Source organism: Anoplopoma fimbria, chromosome 22, assembly GCF_027596085.1.
Source record: "Anoplopoma fimbria isolate UVic2021 breed Golden Eagle Sablefish chromosome 22, Afim_UVic_2022, whole genome shotgun sequence".
Classification (NCBI taxonomy): domain Eukaryota; kingdom Metazoa; phylum Chordata; class Actinopteri; order Perciformes; family Anoplopomatidae; genus Anoplopoma; species Anoplopoma fimbria.
The window spans coordinates 7,261,594-7,279,196 of NC_072470.1; the positions used below are offsets into that span (position 1 = coordinate 7,261,594).

The following is a 17,603-nucleotide window of genomic DNA, read 5'->3' on the forward strand; positions in this document are numbered from 1 at the left end:
ATGACATACTATTTATATATACTACAAGATTTGTTTGACTATTTTTAGGAGTACTACTACAACAGCTACAACAGCAATAACAACTACTACTACTACTACTACTACTACTACTACTACTGCAACAATAATGACTTCAACAACTACTAATAATAATAATCAACTTGATAATTACCAAATGTTTGTTCCATGCGCTCCCGTTCGTCTCCTCCAGGCCCTTCATGTGTCTTTGTTCATTCAGCAGTCTGAAGAAAAAACAGAGACACACATTTAGTTAATATATTAAGACTCTCCTTCTTCAGTGACAGATCTGGATTTATAAAGAGTGTTTGCATCAGATTTCATGCAAGATGGATCAAAATCTTTTAAAGAAAACACAGGTAGGTATATTGAGTCATACACTGCTGATGTCATCACAATGGGACGGGTGTGACGGTGACATGGATTACATTTTTAAAGAGAATGACAATTATTTATGACTTTGACATTATTAGATAGATGTATAAGATATACTATACATTTTTTTAATGTTTTAATAGTTACTTACATTTAGGGCCCTTTAGGTCACAAAATAACTCCCAATAATTAAGTGGAGATCTTCACTGTCTGTCAGTCCATTAATATGGCTACAAGGTAACAAATAATAAAATAAAATAAAAATAAATAAATAAAACATTCATGTCAAGGTGGTCAAGTGATTTTGACAAATACTATGTGTGTTTCATTCTACACAATCTACTATGAATTAAAAAAGGCTAAAATACCAGATAAATATGAATACGTTGATTTACTGCTGATTACTTACTTGGTCTCGGAGGCGGCTGAGCAGCTTCTGATGAGCCTCCCTCTGTTTCTCCAGCTGCTCCTCCAACCTTCTCTGGAGGATGGAGACACAAAAACACACATTACAGACAGACAATCGTTCGTATATGAAAAGCATGTTTTACATCTGTTTTCAGTTGGCATTTTGTTTTTCAAGTCCTCCTCACCTTGATGTCCTCGTCTCCATCCAGTCTGCTGCTCCTCGTCCAACACCTTGTGTCTTCACTCTGAGAACCAACAAAGAACACAAATGCGCTCCTTAAATGGGCTGTGACGTCAGCTTCAGGTATTCTGACATTCTTAACGTTAAATCACACTGAATGACGTCTGAAACCTCATTTCCACACAGTTTTGTTTTATGTCCCTATTGTATATTAGTTTGTTTAAGAACTGCGCCCCCTAGTGTTCAACGAAATGAAATGCATCTCTTAAGGGATGGCTAGAAACGCCCCAAAATGGGAGATCGACATACTATACTAAGACTATATTTCAACTTTTTCACATACTATACTATGACTTTTTTCAACTTTTTGACATGACTTTTTTCAACTTTTTGACATGCTATGGTATGACTTTTCTTCAATATACTGTACTATGACTTTATTTAGACCTTTTTCAACATACTATACTATGACTTTATCGACATACTATATTTTGACTTTTTTTCCAACTTTTTGACATACTATACTATGACTTTTTTTCAACTTTTTGACATACTATACTATGACTTTTTTTCAACTTTTTGACATGCTATGGTATGACTTTTTTTCAACATACTATACTATGACTTTATTTAGACTTTTTTCAACATACTATACTATGACTTTATCGACATACTATATTTTGACTTTTTTTCGACATACTATACTATGACTTTTTTTCAACTTTTTGACATACTATACTATGCCTTTTTTCAACTTTTTGACATGCTTATGACTTTTTTCAACATACTATACTATGACTTTATTTAGACTTTTTTACTTTTTTTTCACTTTTTATCGACATACTATACTATGACTTTTTTTCAACTTTTTGACATACTATACTATGCCTTTTTTTCAACTTTTTGACATGCTATGGTATGACTTTTTTTCAACATACTATACTATGACTTTATTAAGACTTTTTTCAACATACTATACTATGACTTTATCGACATACTATATTTTGACTTTTTTTCACTTTTTTTCGACATACTATACTATGACTTTTTTTCAACTTTTTGACATACTATACTATGCCTTTTTTCAACTTTTTGACATGCTATGGTATGACTTTTCTTCAACATACTATACTATGACTTTATTTAGACTTTTTTCAACATACTATACTATGACTTTATCGACATACTATATTTTGACTTTTTTTCACTTTTTTTCGACATACTATACTATGACTTTTTTTCAACTTTTTGACATACTATACTATGCCTTTTTTTCAACTTTTTGACATGGTATGGTATGACTTTTTGACATTCAACATAACATACTATACTATGACTTTATTTAGACTTTTTTCAACATACTATACTATGACTTTATCGACATACTATATTTTGACTTTTTTTCACTTTTTTTCGACATACTATACTATGACTTTTTTTCAACTTTTTGACATACTATACTATGACTTTTTTTCAACTTTTTGACATGCTATGGTATGACTTTTCTTCAACATACTATACTATGACTTTATTTAGACTTTTTTCAACATACTATACTATGACTTTATCGACATACTATATTTTGACTTTTTTTCGACATACTATACTATGACTTTTTTTCAACTTTTTGACATACTATACTATGACTTTTTGACATGCTATGGTATGACTTTTCTTCAACATACTATACTATGACTTTATTTAGACTTTTTTCAACATACTATACTATGACTTTATCGACATACTATATTTTGACTTTTTTTTTTTTCACTTTTTTTCGACATACTATACTATGACTTTTTTTCAACTTTTTGACATACTATACTATGACTTTTTTTCAACTTTTCGACATGCTATGGAATGACTTTTTTCAACATACTATACTATGACTTTATTTACTTTATTTAGACTTATTTCAACATACTATACTATGACTTTATCGACATACTATATTTTGACTTTTTTTCAACTTTTTGACATACTATACTATGCCTTTTTTCAACTTTTTGACATGCTATGGTATGACTTTTTTTCAACATACTATACTATGACTTTATTAAGACTTTTTTCAACATACTATACTATGACTTTATCGACATACTATATTTTGACTTTTTTTCACTTTTTTTTTTTCGACATACTATACTATGACTTTTTTTCAACTTTTTGACATACTATACTATGACTTTTTTTCAACTTTTTGACATGCTATGGTATGACTTTTTTCAACATACTATACTATGACTTTATTTAGACTTTTTTCAACATACTATACTATGACTTTATCGACATACTATATTTTGACTTTTTTTCACTTTTTTTCGACATACTATACTATGACTTTTTTTTCACTTTTTGACATACTATACTATGACTTTTTTCAACTTTTTGACATGCTATGGTATGACTTTTCTTCAACATACTATACTATGACTTTATTTAGACTTTTTTCAACATACTATACTATGACTTTATCGACATATACTATATTTTTTAGACTTTTTTCAACATACTTTTTTTATCGACATACTATACTATGACTTTTTTTCACTTTTTTCACATACTATACTATGACTTTTTTCAACTTTTTGACATACTATACTATGACTTTTTTTCAACTTTTTGACATACTATATGACTTTTTTCAACATACTATACTATGACTTTTTTATAATTTTTGACATACTATATTTTGACTTTTTTGACTTTTTTTCACATACTATACTATGACTTTTTTTCAACTTTTTGACATACTATACTATGCCTTTTTTCAACTTTTTGACATGCTATGGTATGACTTTTTTTCAACATACTATACTATGACTTTATTTAGACTTTTTTCAACATACTATACTATGACTTTATCGACATTCTATATTTTGACTTTTTTTCACTTTTTTCAAACATACTATACTATGACTTTTTTTAACTTTTTGACATACTATACTATGACTTTTTTTTACTATTTTTGACATACTATACTATGCCTTTTTTCAACTTTTTGACATGCTATGGTATGACTTTTCTTCAACATACTATACTATGACTTTATTTAGACTTTTTTCAACATACTATACTATGACTTTATCGACATACTATATTTTGACTTTTTTTCACTTTTTTTCGACATACTATACTATGACTTTTTTTCAACTTTTCGACATGCTTTTTTCAACTATGACTTTTTTTTCAACATACTATACTATGACTTTATTTAGACTTTTTTCAACATACTATACTATGACTTTATCGACATACTATATTTTGACTTTTTTTCACTTTTTTTCGACATACTATACTATGACTTTTTTTCAACTTTTTGACATACTATACTATGCCTTTTTTCAACTTTTTGACATGCTATGGTATGACTTTTTTTCAACATACTATACTATGACTTTATTGAGACTTTTTTCAACATACTATACGATGACTTTATCGACATACTATATTTTGACTTTTTTTCACTTTTTTTCGACATACTATACTATGACTTTTTTTCAACTTTTTGACATACTATGGTATGACTTTTTTCAACTTTTTTTTTCAACATACTATACTATGACTTTGACTTTTTTCAACATACTATACTATATACTTGACTTATCGACATACTATATTTTGACTTTTTTTCGACATACTATACTATGACTTTTTTTCAACTTTTTGACATACTATACTATGCCTTTTTTCAACTTTTTGACATGCTATGGTATGACTTTTCTTCAACATACTATACTATGACTTTATTTAGACTTTTTTTCGACATACTATACTATGACTTTTTTTCGACATACTATACTATGACTTTTTTTCAAACTTTTTGACATACTATACTATGACTTTTTTTCAACTTTTTGACATACTATACTATGACTTTTTTTTTTGACAAACATTTACTATGACTTTATTTAGACTTTTTTCAACATACTATACTATGACTTTATCGACATACTATATTTTGACTTTTTTTCAACTTTTTGACATACTATACTATGCCTTTTTTCAACTTTTTGACATGCTATGGTATGACTTTTCTTCAACATACTATACTATGACTTTATTTAGACTTTTTTCAACATACTATACTATGACTTTATCGACATACTATATTTTGACTTTTTTTCACTTTTTTTCGACATACTATACTATGACTTTTTTTCAACTTTTTGACATACTATACTATGCCTTTTTTCAACTTTTTGACATGCTATGGTATGACTTTTTTCAACATACTATACTATGACTTTATTTAGACTTTTTTCAACATACTATACTATGACTTTATCGACATACTATATTTTGACTTTTTTTCACCTTTTTCGACATACTATACTATGACTTTTTTTCAACTTTTTGACATACTATACTATGCCTTTTTTCAACTTTTTGACATGCTATGGTATGACTTTTTTTCAACATACTATACTATGACTTTATTTAGACTTTTTTCAACATACTATACTATGACTTTATCGACATACTATATTTTGACTTTTTTTCAACTTTTTTTCAACATACTATACTATGACTTTTTTTCAACATACTATACTATGACTTTTTTCAACATACTTTTGACATTTATACTATGACTTTTTCACTTTTTGACATACTATACTATGACTTTTTTTCAACTTTTTGACATGCTATGGTATGATTTTCTTCAACATACTATACTATGACTTTATTTAGACTTTTTTCAACATACTATACTATGACTTTATCGACATACTATATTTTGACTTTTTTTCGACATACTATACTATGCCTTTTTTCAACTTTTTGACATGCTATGGTATGACTTTTTTCAACATACTATACTATGACTTTTTTCACGTTTTTTCAACATACTATACTATGACTTTTTTTCAACTTTTTGACATACTATACTATGACTTTTTTTCAACTTTTTTTCGACATACTATACTATGACTTTTTTCAACTTTTTGACATGCTATGGTATGACTTTTTTTCAACATACTATACTATGACTTTATTTAGACTTTTTTACAACATACTATACTATGACTTTATCGACATACTATATTTTGACTTTTTTTCACTTTTTTTTTTCGACATACTATACTATGACTTTTTTCAACTTTTTGACATACTATACTATGCCTTTTTTTCAACTTTTTGACATGCTATGGTATGACTTTTTTTCAACATACTATACTATGACTTTATTTAGACTTTTTTCAACATACGATACTATGACTTTATCGACATACTATATTTTGACTTTTTTTCACTTTTTTTCAACATACTATACTATGACTTTTTTTCAACTTTTTGACATACTATACTATGACTTTTTTTCATCTTTTTGACATACTATACTATGCCTTTTTTCAACTTTTTCACATACTATACTATGACTTTTTTTCACTTTTTGACATGGTATGACTTTTTTTCAACATACTATACTATGACTTTTTTATTTTTTCAACATACTATACTATTTTTCACATACTATATTTTGACTTTTTTCACTTTTTTTCGACATACTATACTATGACTTTTTTCAACTTTTTGACATGCTATTATGACTTTTTTCTTCAACATACTATACTATGACTTTATTTAGACTTTTTTTTCAACATACTATACTATGACTTTATCGACATACTATATTTTGACTTTTTTTCACTTTTTTTCGACATACTATACTATGACTTTTTTTCAACTTTTTGACATACTATACTATGCCTTTTTTCAACTTTTTGACATGCTATGGTATGACTTTTTTCAACATACTATACTATGACTTTATTTAGACTTTTTTCAACATACTATACTATGACTTTATCGACATACTATATTTTGACTTTTTTTCACTTTTTTTCGACATACTATACTATGACTTTTTTTCAACTTTTTGACATACTATACTATGCCTTTTTTCAACTTTTTGACATGCTATGGTATGACTTTTTTCAACATACTATACTATGACTTTATTTAGACTTTTTTCAACATACTATACTATGAATTTATCGACATACTATATTTTGACTTTTTTTCACTTTTTTCGACATACTATACTATGACTTTTTTATACAACACATACTATACTATGACTTTTTTCAACTTTTTTCAACATACTATACTATGACTTATCGACATACTATACTATGACTTTTTTTTTTGACTTTTTTTCACTTTTTTTTGACATACTATACTATGACTTTTTTTCAACTTTTTGACATGCTATGGTATGACTTTTTTCAACATACTATACTATGACTTTATTTAGACTTTTTTCAACATACTATACTATGACTTTATCGACATACTATATTTTGACTTTTTTTCACTTTTTTCAAACATACTATACTATCACTTTTTTTCAACTTTTTGACATGACTATATACTATGACTTTTTTTCAGACTTTTTTCAACATACTATACTATGACTTCATTGACATACCATATTTTGACATTCACATTTTTTTCATCTTTTTGACATACTATACTATGCCTTTTTTCAACTTTTTGACATACTATACTATGACTTTTTTCAACTTTTTGACATGCTATGGTATGACTTTTTTTCAACATACTATACTATGACTTTATTTAGACTTTTTTCAACATACTATACTATGACTTTTTTCGACATACTATACTATTTTTCACTTTTTTGACATACTATACTATGCCTTTTTTTCAACTTTTTGACATGCTATGGTATGACTTTTTTTTTTCAACATACTATACTATGACATTATTTAGACTTTTTTCAACATACTATACTATGACTTTATCGACATACTATATTTTGACTTTTTTTCACTTTTTTTTGACATACTATACTATGACTTTTTTTCAACTTTTTGACATACTATACTATGACTTTTTTTTCAACTTTTTGACATGCTATGGTATGACTTTTTTTCAACATACTATACTATGACTTTATTTAGACTTTTTTCAACATACTATACTATGACTTTATCGACATACTATATTTTGACTTTTTTTCACTTTTTTTTCAACATACTATACTATGACTTTTTTTCAACTTTTTGACATACTATACTATGACTTTTTTTTTTTGAACTTTTTGACATACTATACTATGACTTTTTTTCAACTTTTTGACATACTATAGCAATGACTTTTTTTCGACATACTATACTATGACATTATTTAGACTTTTTTCAACATACTATACTATGACTTTATCGACATACTATATTTTGACTTTTTTTTTTTTTTCAACATACTATACTATGACTTTTTTTCAACTTTTTTCGACATACTATACTATGCCTTTTTTCAACTTTTTGACATGCTATGGTATGACTTTTTTTCAACATACTATACTATGACTTTATTTAGACTTTTTTCAACATACTATACTATGACTTTATCGACATACTATATTTTGACTTTTTTTCACTTTTTTTCGACATACTATACTATGACTTTTTTTCAACTTTTTGACATACTATACTATGCCTTTTTTCAACTTTTTGACATGCTATGGTATGACTTTTCTTCAACATACTATACTATGACTTTATTTAGACTTTTTTCAACATACTATACTATGACTTTATCGACATACTATATTTTGACTTTTTTTCACTTTTTTTCGACATACTATACTATGACTTTTTTTCAACTTTTTGACATACTATACTATGACTTTTCTTCAACATACTATACTATGACTTCATTGACATACCATATTTTGACTTTTCTTCACCTTTTTCGACATACTATACTATGACTTTTTTTCAACTTTTTGACATACTATACTATGCCTTTTTTCAACTTTTTGACATGCTATGGTATGACTTTTTTTCAACATACTATACTATGACTTTATTAAGACTTTTTTCAACATACTATACGATGACTTTATCGACATACTATATTTTGACTTTTTTTCGACATACTATACTATGACTTTTTTTTCAACATTTGACTATATACTATGCCTTTTTTCAACTTTTTGACATGCTATGGTATGACTTTTCTTCAACATACTATACTATGACTTTATTTAGACTTTTTTCAACATACTATACTATGACTTTATCGACATACTATATTTTGACTTTTTTTCACTTTTTTTCGACATACTATACTATGACTTTTTTTCAACTTTTTGACATACTATACTATGCCTTTTTTCAACTTTTTGACATGCTATGGTATGACTTTTTTTCAACATACTATACTATGACTTTATTTTTATTTTTCAACATACTATACTATGACTTTATCGACATACTATACTATGACTTTTTTTCAACTTTTTGACATACTATACTATGACTTTTTTTCAACTTTTTGACATACTATACTATGACTTTTTTTCAACATACTATACTATGACTTTATTGAGACTTTTTTCAACATACTATACTATGACTTTTTGACATGCTATACTATGACTTTTTTTCATTACTATACTATGACTTTTTTTTTTTTCAACATACTATACTATGACTTTATTTTTACTATATTTTGACTTTTTTTCACATTTTCACTATACTATGACTTTTTTTCAACTTTTTGACATACTATACTATGACTTTTTTTCATACTATACTTGACATGACTATGGTATGACTTTTCTTCAACATACTATACTATGACTTTATTTAGACTTTTTTCAACATACTATACTATGACTTTATCGACATACTATATTTTGACTTTTTTTCACTTTTTTTCGACATACTATACTATGACTTTTTTTCAACTTTTTGACATACTATACTATGCCTTTTTTCAACTTTTTGACATGCTATGGTATGACTTTTTTTCAACATACTATACTATGACTTTATTTAGACTTTTTCAACATACTATACTATGACTTTATCGACATACTATATTTTGACTTTTTTTCACTTTTTTTCGACATACTATACTATGACTTTTTTTCAACTTTTTGACATGCTATACTATGACTTTTTTCAACATACTATACTATGACTTTTTGACATACTTATTTATGACTTTTTTTTTTCACATACTATACTATGACTTTTTTTAGACTTTTTTCAACATACTATACTATGACTTTATTGACATACTATATTTTGCCTTTTTTTCATATTTTTTTCCACACACTATACTATGACTTATTTTTATAAATTTTTGACATACTATACTATGTCTTTTTTTCAACTTTTTGACATGCTATGGTAGACTTTTTTCAACATACTATACTATGACTTTATTTAGACTTTTTTCAACATACTATACTATGACTTTATTGACATACTATATTTTGACTTTTTTTCACTTTCTTTCAACATACTATACTATGACTTTTTTTCAACTTTTTGACATACTATACTATGACTTTTTTTCAACTTTTTGACATGCTATGGTATGACTTTTTTTCAACATACTATACTATGACTTTATTTAGACTTTTTTCAACATACTATACTATGACTTTATCGACATACTATATTTTGACTTTTTTTCACTTTTTTTCGACATACTATACTATGACTTTTTTTCAACTTTTTGACATACTATACTATGACTTTTTTCAACTTTTTACATGCTATGGTATGACTTTTTTCAACATACTATACTATGACTTTATTTAGACTTTTTTCAACATACTATACTATGACTTTATCGACATACTATATTTTGACTTTTTTTCACTTTTTTCGACATACTATACTATGACTTTATTTACACTTTTTTCGACATACTATCCTATGACTTTTTTTCAAACATACTATACTATGACTTTTTTCAACTTTTTGACATGCTATGGTATGACTTTTTTTCAACATACTATACTATGACTTTATTTAGACTTTTTTCAACATACTATACTATGACTTTATCGACATACTATATTTTGACTTTTTTTCACTTTTTTTCGACATACTATACTATGACTTTTTTTGAACTTTTTGACATACTATACTATGCCTTTTTTCAACTTTTTGACATGCTATGGTATGACTTTTTTTCAACATACTATACTATGACTTTATTTAGACTTTTTTCAACATACTATACTATGACTTTATCGACATACTATATTTTGACTTTTTTTCACTTTTTTTCGACATACTATACTATGACTTTTTTTCAACTTTTTGACATACTATACTATGACTTTTTTTCAACTTTTTGACATGGTATGGTATGACTTTTCTTCAACATACTATACTATGACTTTATTGAGACTTTTTCAACATACTATACTATGACTTTATCGACATACTATATTTTGACTTTTTTTACTATACTATGCCTTTTTTCAACTTTTTGACATACTATACTATGACTTTTTTTCAACTTTTTGACATACTATACTATGCCTTTTTTCAACTTTTTGACATGCTATACTATGACTTTTTTTCAACATACTATACTATGACTTTATTTAGACTTTTTTCAACATACTATACTATGACTTTATCGACATACTATATTTTGACTTTTTTTCACTTTTTTTCGACATACTATACTATGACTTTTTTTCAACTTTTTGACATACTATACTATGACTTTTTTTCAACTTTTTGACATACTATACTATGACTTTTTTTCAACTTTTTATGACTTTTTTTACTTTTTTCAACATACTATACTATGACTTTATTTAGACTTTTTTCAACATACTATACTTTTTTTCACTTTTTCGACATACTATATTTTGACTTTTTTTCACTTTTTTTCGACATACTATACTATGACTTTTTTTCAACTTTTTGACATGGTATGGTATGACTTTTCTTCAACATACTATACTATGACTTCATTGACATACCATATTTTGACTTTTCTTCACCTTTTTCGACATACTATACTATGACTTTTTTTCATCTTTTTGACATACTATACTATGCCTTTTTTCAACTTTTTGACATGCTATGGTATGACTTTTTTTCAACATACTATACTATGACTTTATTGAGACTTTTTTCAACATACTATACGATGACTTTATCGACATACTATATTTTGACTTTTTTTACTATACTATGACTTTTTTTCAACTTTTTGACATACTATACTATGCCTTTTTTCAACTTTTTGACATGCTATGGTATGACTTTTCTTCAACATACTATACTATGACTTTATTTAGACTTTTTTCAACATACTATACTATGACTTTATCGACATACTATATTTTGACTTTTTTTCACTTTTTTTCGACATACTATACTATGACTTTTTTTCATCTTTTTGACATACTATACTATGCCTTTTTTCAACTTTTTGACATGCTTTGGTATGACTTTTTTTCAACATACTATACTATGACTTCATTGACATACCATATTTTGACATTTTTGACTTTTTTCGACATACTATACTTGACTTTTTTTCATCTTTTTGACATACTATACTATGCCTTTTTTCAACTTTTTGACATGCTTTGGAATGACTTTTTTTCAACATACTATACTATGACTTTATTTAGACTTTTTTCAACATACTATACTATGACTTTATCGATACTATATTTTGACTTTTTTTTTTTCGACATACTATACTATGACTTTTTTTCAACTTTTTGACATACTATACTATGACTTTTTTTTCAACTTTTTGACATGCTATGGTATGACTTTTTTTCAACATACTATACTATGACTTTATTTAGACTTTTTTTACTATACTATGACTTTATCGACATACTATATTTTGACTTTTTTTCACTTTTTTTTTCGACATACTATACTATGACTTTTTTTCAACTTTTTGACATACTATACTATGACTTTTTTTCAACTTTTTGACATGCTATGGTATGACTTTTTTTCAACATACTATACTATGACTTTATTTAGACTTTTTTCAACATACTATACTATGACTTTATCGACATACTATATTTTGACTTTTTTTTTTTTTTTTTCGACATACTATACTATGACTTTTTTTCAACTTTTTGACATACTATACTATGACTTTTTTTTCAACTTTTTGACATGCTATGGTATGACTTTTTTTCAACATACTATACTATGACTTTATTTAGACTTTTTTCAACATACTATACTATGACTTTATCGACATACTATATTTTGACTTTTTTTCACATTTTTTCGACATACTATACTATGACTTTTTTTCAACTTTTTGACATACTATACTATGCCTTTTTTCAACTTTTTGACATGCTATGGTATGACTTTTTTTCAACATACTATACTATGACTTTATTGTGACTTTTTTCAACATACTATACGATGACTTTATCGACATACTATATTTTGACTTTTTTTCACTTTTTTTCGACATACTATACTATACTATGCCTTTTTTTTTTTGACATGTTTTGACATACTATACTATGACTTTATTAAGACTTTTTTCAACATACTATACTATGACTTTATCGACATACTATACAATGACTTTTTTTCAACTTTTTGACATACTATACTATGACTTTTTTCAACTTTTTGACATGCTATACCATAAAAAATGGTATGACTTATACTATGACTCAACATACTATACTATGACTTTATTGACATACCATATTTTGACTTTTCTTCGACATACTATACAATGACTTTTTTTCAACTTTTTGACATACTATACTATGACTTTTTTCAACTTTTTGACATGCTATGGTATGACTTTTTTTCAACATACTATACTATGACATTATTAAGACTTTTTTCAACATACTATACTATGACTTTATCGACATACTATATTTTGTATTTGTATTTGTACAACAAATGTCTCTTTATAATACAATTTCAAGGAATTAATCAAACAACTCTAATCTATAAAACAGGGTCAAAATTCAACGAATTGTATGTGGCATTATTTTTAATGGTAAATCAAAAGTGTGTCAAGATGTTTCTCTTCCATTTCACAGTATTGGTCACCTTGATTACCTAATTACCGTAGGGCTAATGTATGATGTAAAGTCTAAGGCCACTATGTACATCGACACAGGGAGTAATACCTCTGAGATCCAATTATAGCTTCTCACCATCCAGCAAAACAAGCAGCGATTAATGTCTGAGAGGCTCCTCATTAGAGCTCACCTCCTTTAAGATGGCTCTTTAAAGAGACACCTCTAAACCACCGAGGACAATCTGAGGTGTTAAAAAAACAAATGGTAGATGTGAAAACAGGTAAACAAGTAAACAAGTCACTGTTCATGTCTCAAAAAGTTTTGAGTTCTGTGTTTGACATGACCTTTTGATCCCAGATGTGGTAGAACATGGTGGTTTGATGGTCCTGTGCCTTCAAAGAGATGTAGAGCTCGGCCCTCTGTGACATCATGATGGACGATGAAGCCGAGTTTGGCTCCTTCTGTGGCCTCTCATCTGGACATCATGTGAGGGGGTCTAGATGTTAAAAAGAAGTTATTCAACATATTTAAAAAAGCAATGCATATGAGTTCAACAAGAATATTTACTAAGGATTATCACAAGTACATGTGGAAGTCTTTGCACTCTTGAAACACAGATTTTCAGGAAATTGTGTCAGGTGGGCATAAACCTAAAAGCTTGTTTAAGGGAACAATTTGTGAAGCGTTTCAAGACTTTCACAGTTTTTAGATAGCAATTAGTGTTTTTTTATAATACATTTAAAAAATACATAATATCTCACTTTTTATTCAATATGGGACCTTTAATTGACAACTAGGACCAAGTAGCTTGTAATAAAGGGTTCTGTTGAATTCTTAGTAACTTATTTTGGTCAGGATGTTCAGCCAAAAGCCAAAAGTCGCTGGTAAAACTTTATAAAGTTTGTCTTATCTGAAAGTGGTAGATGGACACACAATGTGTGAGGGGAAAAAACTAAAGATAAGTGTGAAAAGATAAAGTAGAGAGGGGATTAATGACGTTAAAGTTTACGATGAGGGACAGAAGTTGCATCATTTCTTTGACTGGAAAAGTGGGAGGGAGATTAGGAGGATAAATGTACGTCTGGTAGAGACTTTATCCATTTCCACATCCCTGCTTCCCTCCTCCCTGATGGACATCACCGAGGGTCCTCTGCTCTGCTTCCCCAACCTCAACTCCTCCTGCAGGCGGCTGCCTAAACCCCGCTCTGAGACTGCTCTGCTCTACACCCTGCTGGCCTCCGTCTCTCTGCTCACCGTGACCCTCAACCTGCTCGTCATCATCTCCATCTCACACTTCCGGCAGCTCCACACCCGGACCAACTCCCTGCTCCTGTCTCTGGCCGTGTCCGACCTGGTGGTGGGGCTGCTGGTGATGCCTGTCGAAGGCCTGCGCTACATGGAGACGTGCTGGCTGCTGGGAGAGCTGATGTGTGCTCTGACTCCTTATGTTTCTTACTGTCTGCTCTCTGCCTCCGTGGGCAACATGGTGCTCATATCCATAGACCGTTATGTGGCCATCTGTGACCCAATGCTCTACGCCTCTAAGATCACCCTGAGCAGAGTTAAAACATCAATCTGTTCATGTTGGGCCTGTTCTCTTCTCTACAACGGCTGTATTCTGATGGGACACTTAGGGCAGCCTGACAGGTTCAGCTCCTGCCGTGGGGAGTGTGTGGTGGTCATCAGCCACATCGCAGGCACCCTAGATCTCTTCTTCTCATTTGTTGGGCCCTGTACTGTCATGGTTGTTCTCTACATGAGGGTGTTTGTTGTTGCCATTTCCCAGCTGCGTGTTATTCATCGGCAGACTGCTGCTGCGACTGTTAGGTTAGCTCCAACCGCAAAAAGATCAGAGACGAAGGCAGCCAGGACTCTTGGGATTGTGATAGCTGTGTTTCTAATGTGCTTCTGCCCGTATTACTATCCCTCTCTAGCAGGCGATGACACCTCCACTAGCTTGTCCTATTACGCCCCGTTGTCTTGGATCATGCTGTTGAACTCCTGTTTCAACCCTCTGATTTATGCTCTGTTCTACCCCTGGTTTAGAAAAGCTATCAAACTCATCATCACACTGAGAATACTGCATCCTCACTCCAAGGAGAACAGGATCCTGTAGACTAAATATGTCTGTGTTTGGTGACATTTCAGTTTTAATGAAGCATCCTGTCTGCATCACCTGTATATGTATGTTTCAGCTGCAGACATTCATCTTCTGTAACACACTGCACCACTCTGCTCATCCACAGGTGGCGTGATTAAGGTTAACATTACATCTGACAATAACAGTTTAAAAAAACATAACCAAACCAATACAAAAGGCAATGTTCCTTCTGAAAAATAATGTTTCATTTTACTGTTAATTTGACATCTAGATTAGTTTGTTTATTTGTCCCAACCAGCCAAAGTAACTAACTAAGCAAAACACGTGTTCATGTTTGTTTGTTTGTGGGTTTTTTTTCAATATCTTTAATGAGACATTTGTTCAAACATATAAAACACAGACACATACAAACACAAATGTAATGGCCTTTAAGCCCTTGACTGACGTGATAACTCACATGTAACGTTGGCCTGAGTCTCAGTCTCTCTGGTTCCTTCATTGGTTTTTATTAAGCAGGTTCACAAAACAGTGGAAAAGCGTGGAAGTCTGTCGGCCATCTTGGATACGTCATCAGGTCACATGGTGAACCTGAGCTTTATGGCGTCTTCCATTAAGGGGGGGTCATTCATTGCAACAACATGGGAAATAATCATAAAGTGTGACATCATTAACAGGATTTGTAATGATTTTTTTAATACTGTTACTGACTTCTCCACAGTTAGAAATGAACATACAGCTGAAAACCATTGTAAACAATATCCATTTATTTAGATATTCCAGAAATATTCTGATATACTTTATTCTAGCTTTGCACAAAGAAGACATAGTTTGACAGACACATAACATTTAAAGGGAACTCAAGTCAAGTCTTCGTACTGCTTTAAAGACTTAAAACCTTGAAATGTGTGGTACAGTGTGTTTTTATGGATTTGAGATAGATATGTTTTACATTGTGCAAACATTTAAAACAGATTCTTAGATGAATACAGAGGACAAGACAAGAACTCATAACAGAAACATTTTACTCACTGCATTTCCTTTGTCGTAACGTCAAACATTTTGGGTCTTAAATAAGGTAGAAACAGGGGAGTAATGTGTGCTTTTATTAAGAATACACTTTGAATATTTGTTGAATAAACTGCATTAAGACACCTCCATAGAGGCTGCAATATTTCCACTCTATCCCCACTGCATAAGAAAATCTCTATGTACCCGAATGACAATATTTTCAGGGTGGAGAAGAAGGGTTAAGGGTTGTGTCTCACCTTCACAGTCCAATAAAGTTTCTTTATTTCGAAACATAAGGCATGAGACAGAACAGAGTGAGAAGAGTCAGTCTGGGGACAGGTGGTAGAACAAACAGCATTGGAACAAAGACGGAGGTCGTGGATGGGGAGGATGGGCCAGTTCAAGTCAGCACACAGACATTAAACATCACATTTTAATGGGATAATTATGCTTTAACAGTATTCAACAGTCTAGATTTGGCTTGTTGTGTGTTGATCTGAAGTGCAGGGAAAGTCTGGCTTTTAGTTTTTCAGTGACTCGGTCATTATCTTCAAAAATTCTACGACAAACATATCCTACCATTCAGTCAGCAGCACTAACACACACACACACACACACACACACACACACACACACACACACACACACACACACACACACACACACACACACACACACACACA

The 17,603-nt window shown here is 29.4% G+C and overlaps 2 protein-coding genes across 3 annotated transcripts; one reads left to right on the plus strand and one right to left on the minus strand.

The window, feature by feature from the left end:
• Positions 1–202: 202 nt before the first annotated feature.
• On the minus strand, positions 203–16,455 carry LOC129111749 (kinesin heavy chain-like). Of its 2 annotated transcripts, XM_054623831.1 has the most exons (5): positions 16,370–16,455; positions 14,156–14,307; positions 987–1,046; positions 803–874; positions 203–242 (listed from the first exon to the last, which is right to left on the minus strand). In XM_054623831.1, the coding sequence occupies exons 2-5, from the start codon at positions 14,240–14,242 to the stop codon at positions 231–233; spliced, it is 231 nt and encodes a 76-aa protein (XP_054479806.1). In that variant the 5' UTR covers positions 14,243–14,307; positions 16,370–16,455; the 3' UTR covers positions 203–230. The 2 variants fall into 2 exon arrangements, with proteins under 2 accessions (XP_054479806.1, XP_054479805.1); XM_054623830.1 differs by lacking the exon at positions 203–242 and having other exon boundaries at positions 557–874.
• LOC129111746 (trace amine-associated receptor 13c-like) lies at positions 14,941–15,927 on the plus strand. The gene has a single exon (XM_054623828.1). The coding sequence runs from the start codon at positions 14,941–14,943 to the stop codon at positions 15,925–15,927; it is 987 nt and encodes a 328-aa protein (XP_054479803.1).
• Positions 16,456–17,603: the final 1,148 nt, after the last annotated feature.

What these genes read in the sequence shown, in the direction of transcription:
- LOC129111746 (XM_054623828.1), top strand. Translation starts at nt 14,941, where the DNA reads ATGGACATCACCGAGGGTCCTCTGCTCTGCTTCCCCAACCTCAACTCC.
- LOC129111749 (XM_054623830.1), bottom strand. Translation starts at nt 14,242, where the DNA reads ATGATGTCACAGAGGGCCGAGCTCTACATCTCTTTGAAGGCACAGGAC. An exon ending in ACCACATCTGGGATCAAAAG is followed by an intron (nt 1,047 to 14,155) that starts GTCATGTCAAAC and finishes GTTGGTTCTCAG; the next exon opens with AGTGAAGACACAAGGTGTTG. An exon ending in ATGGAGACGAGGACATCAAG is followed by an intron (nt 875 to 986) that starts GTGAGGAGGACT and finishes TCCATCCTCCAG; the next exon opens with AGAAGGTTGGAGGAGCAGCT.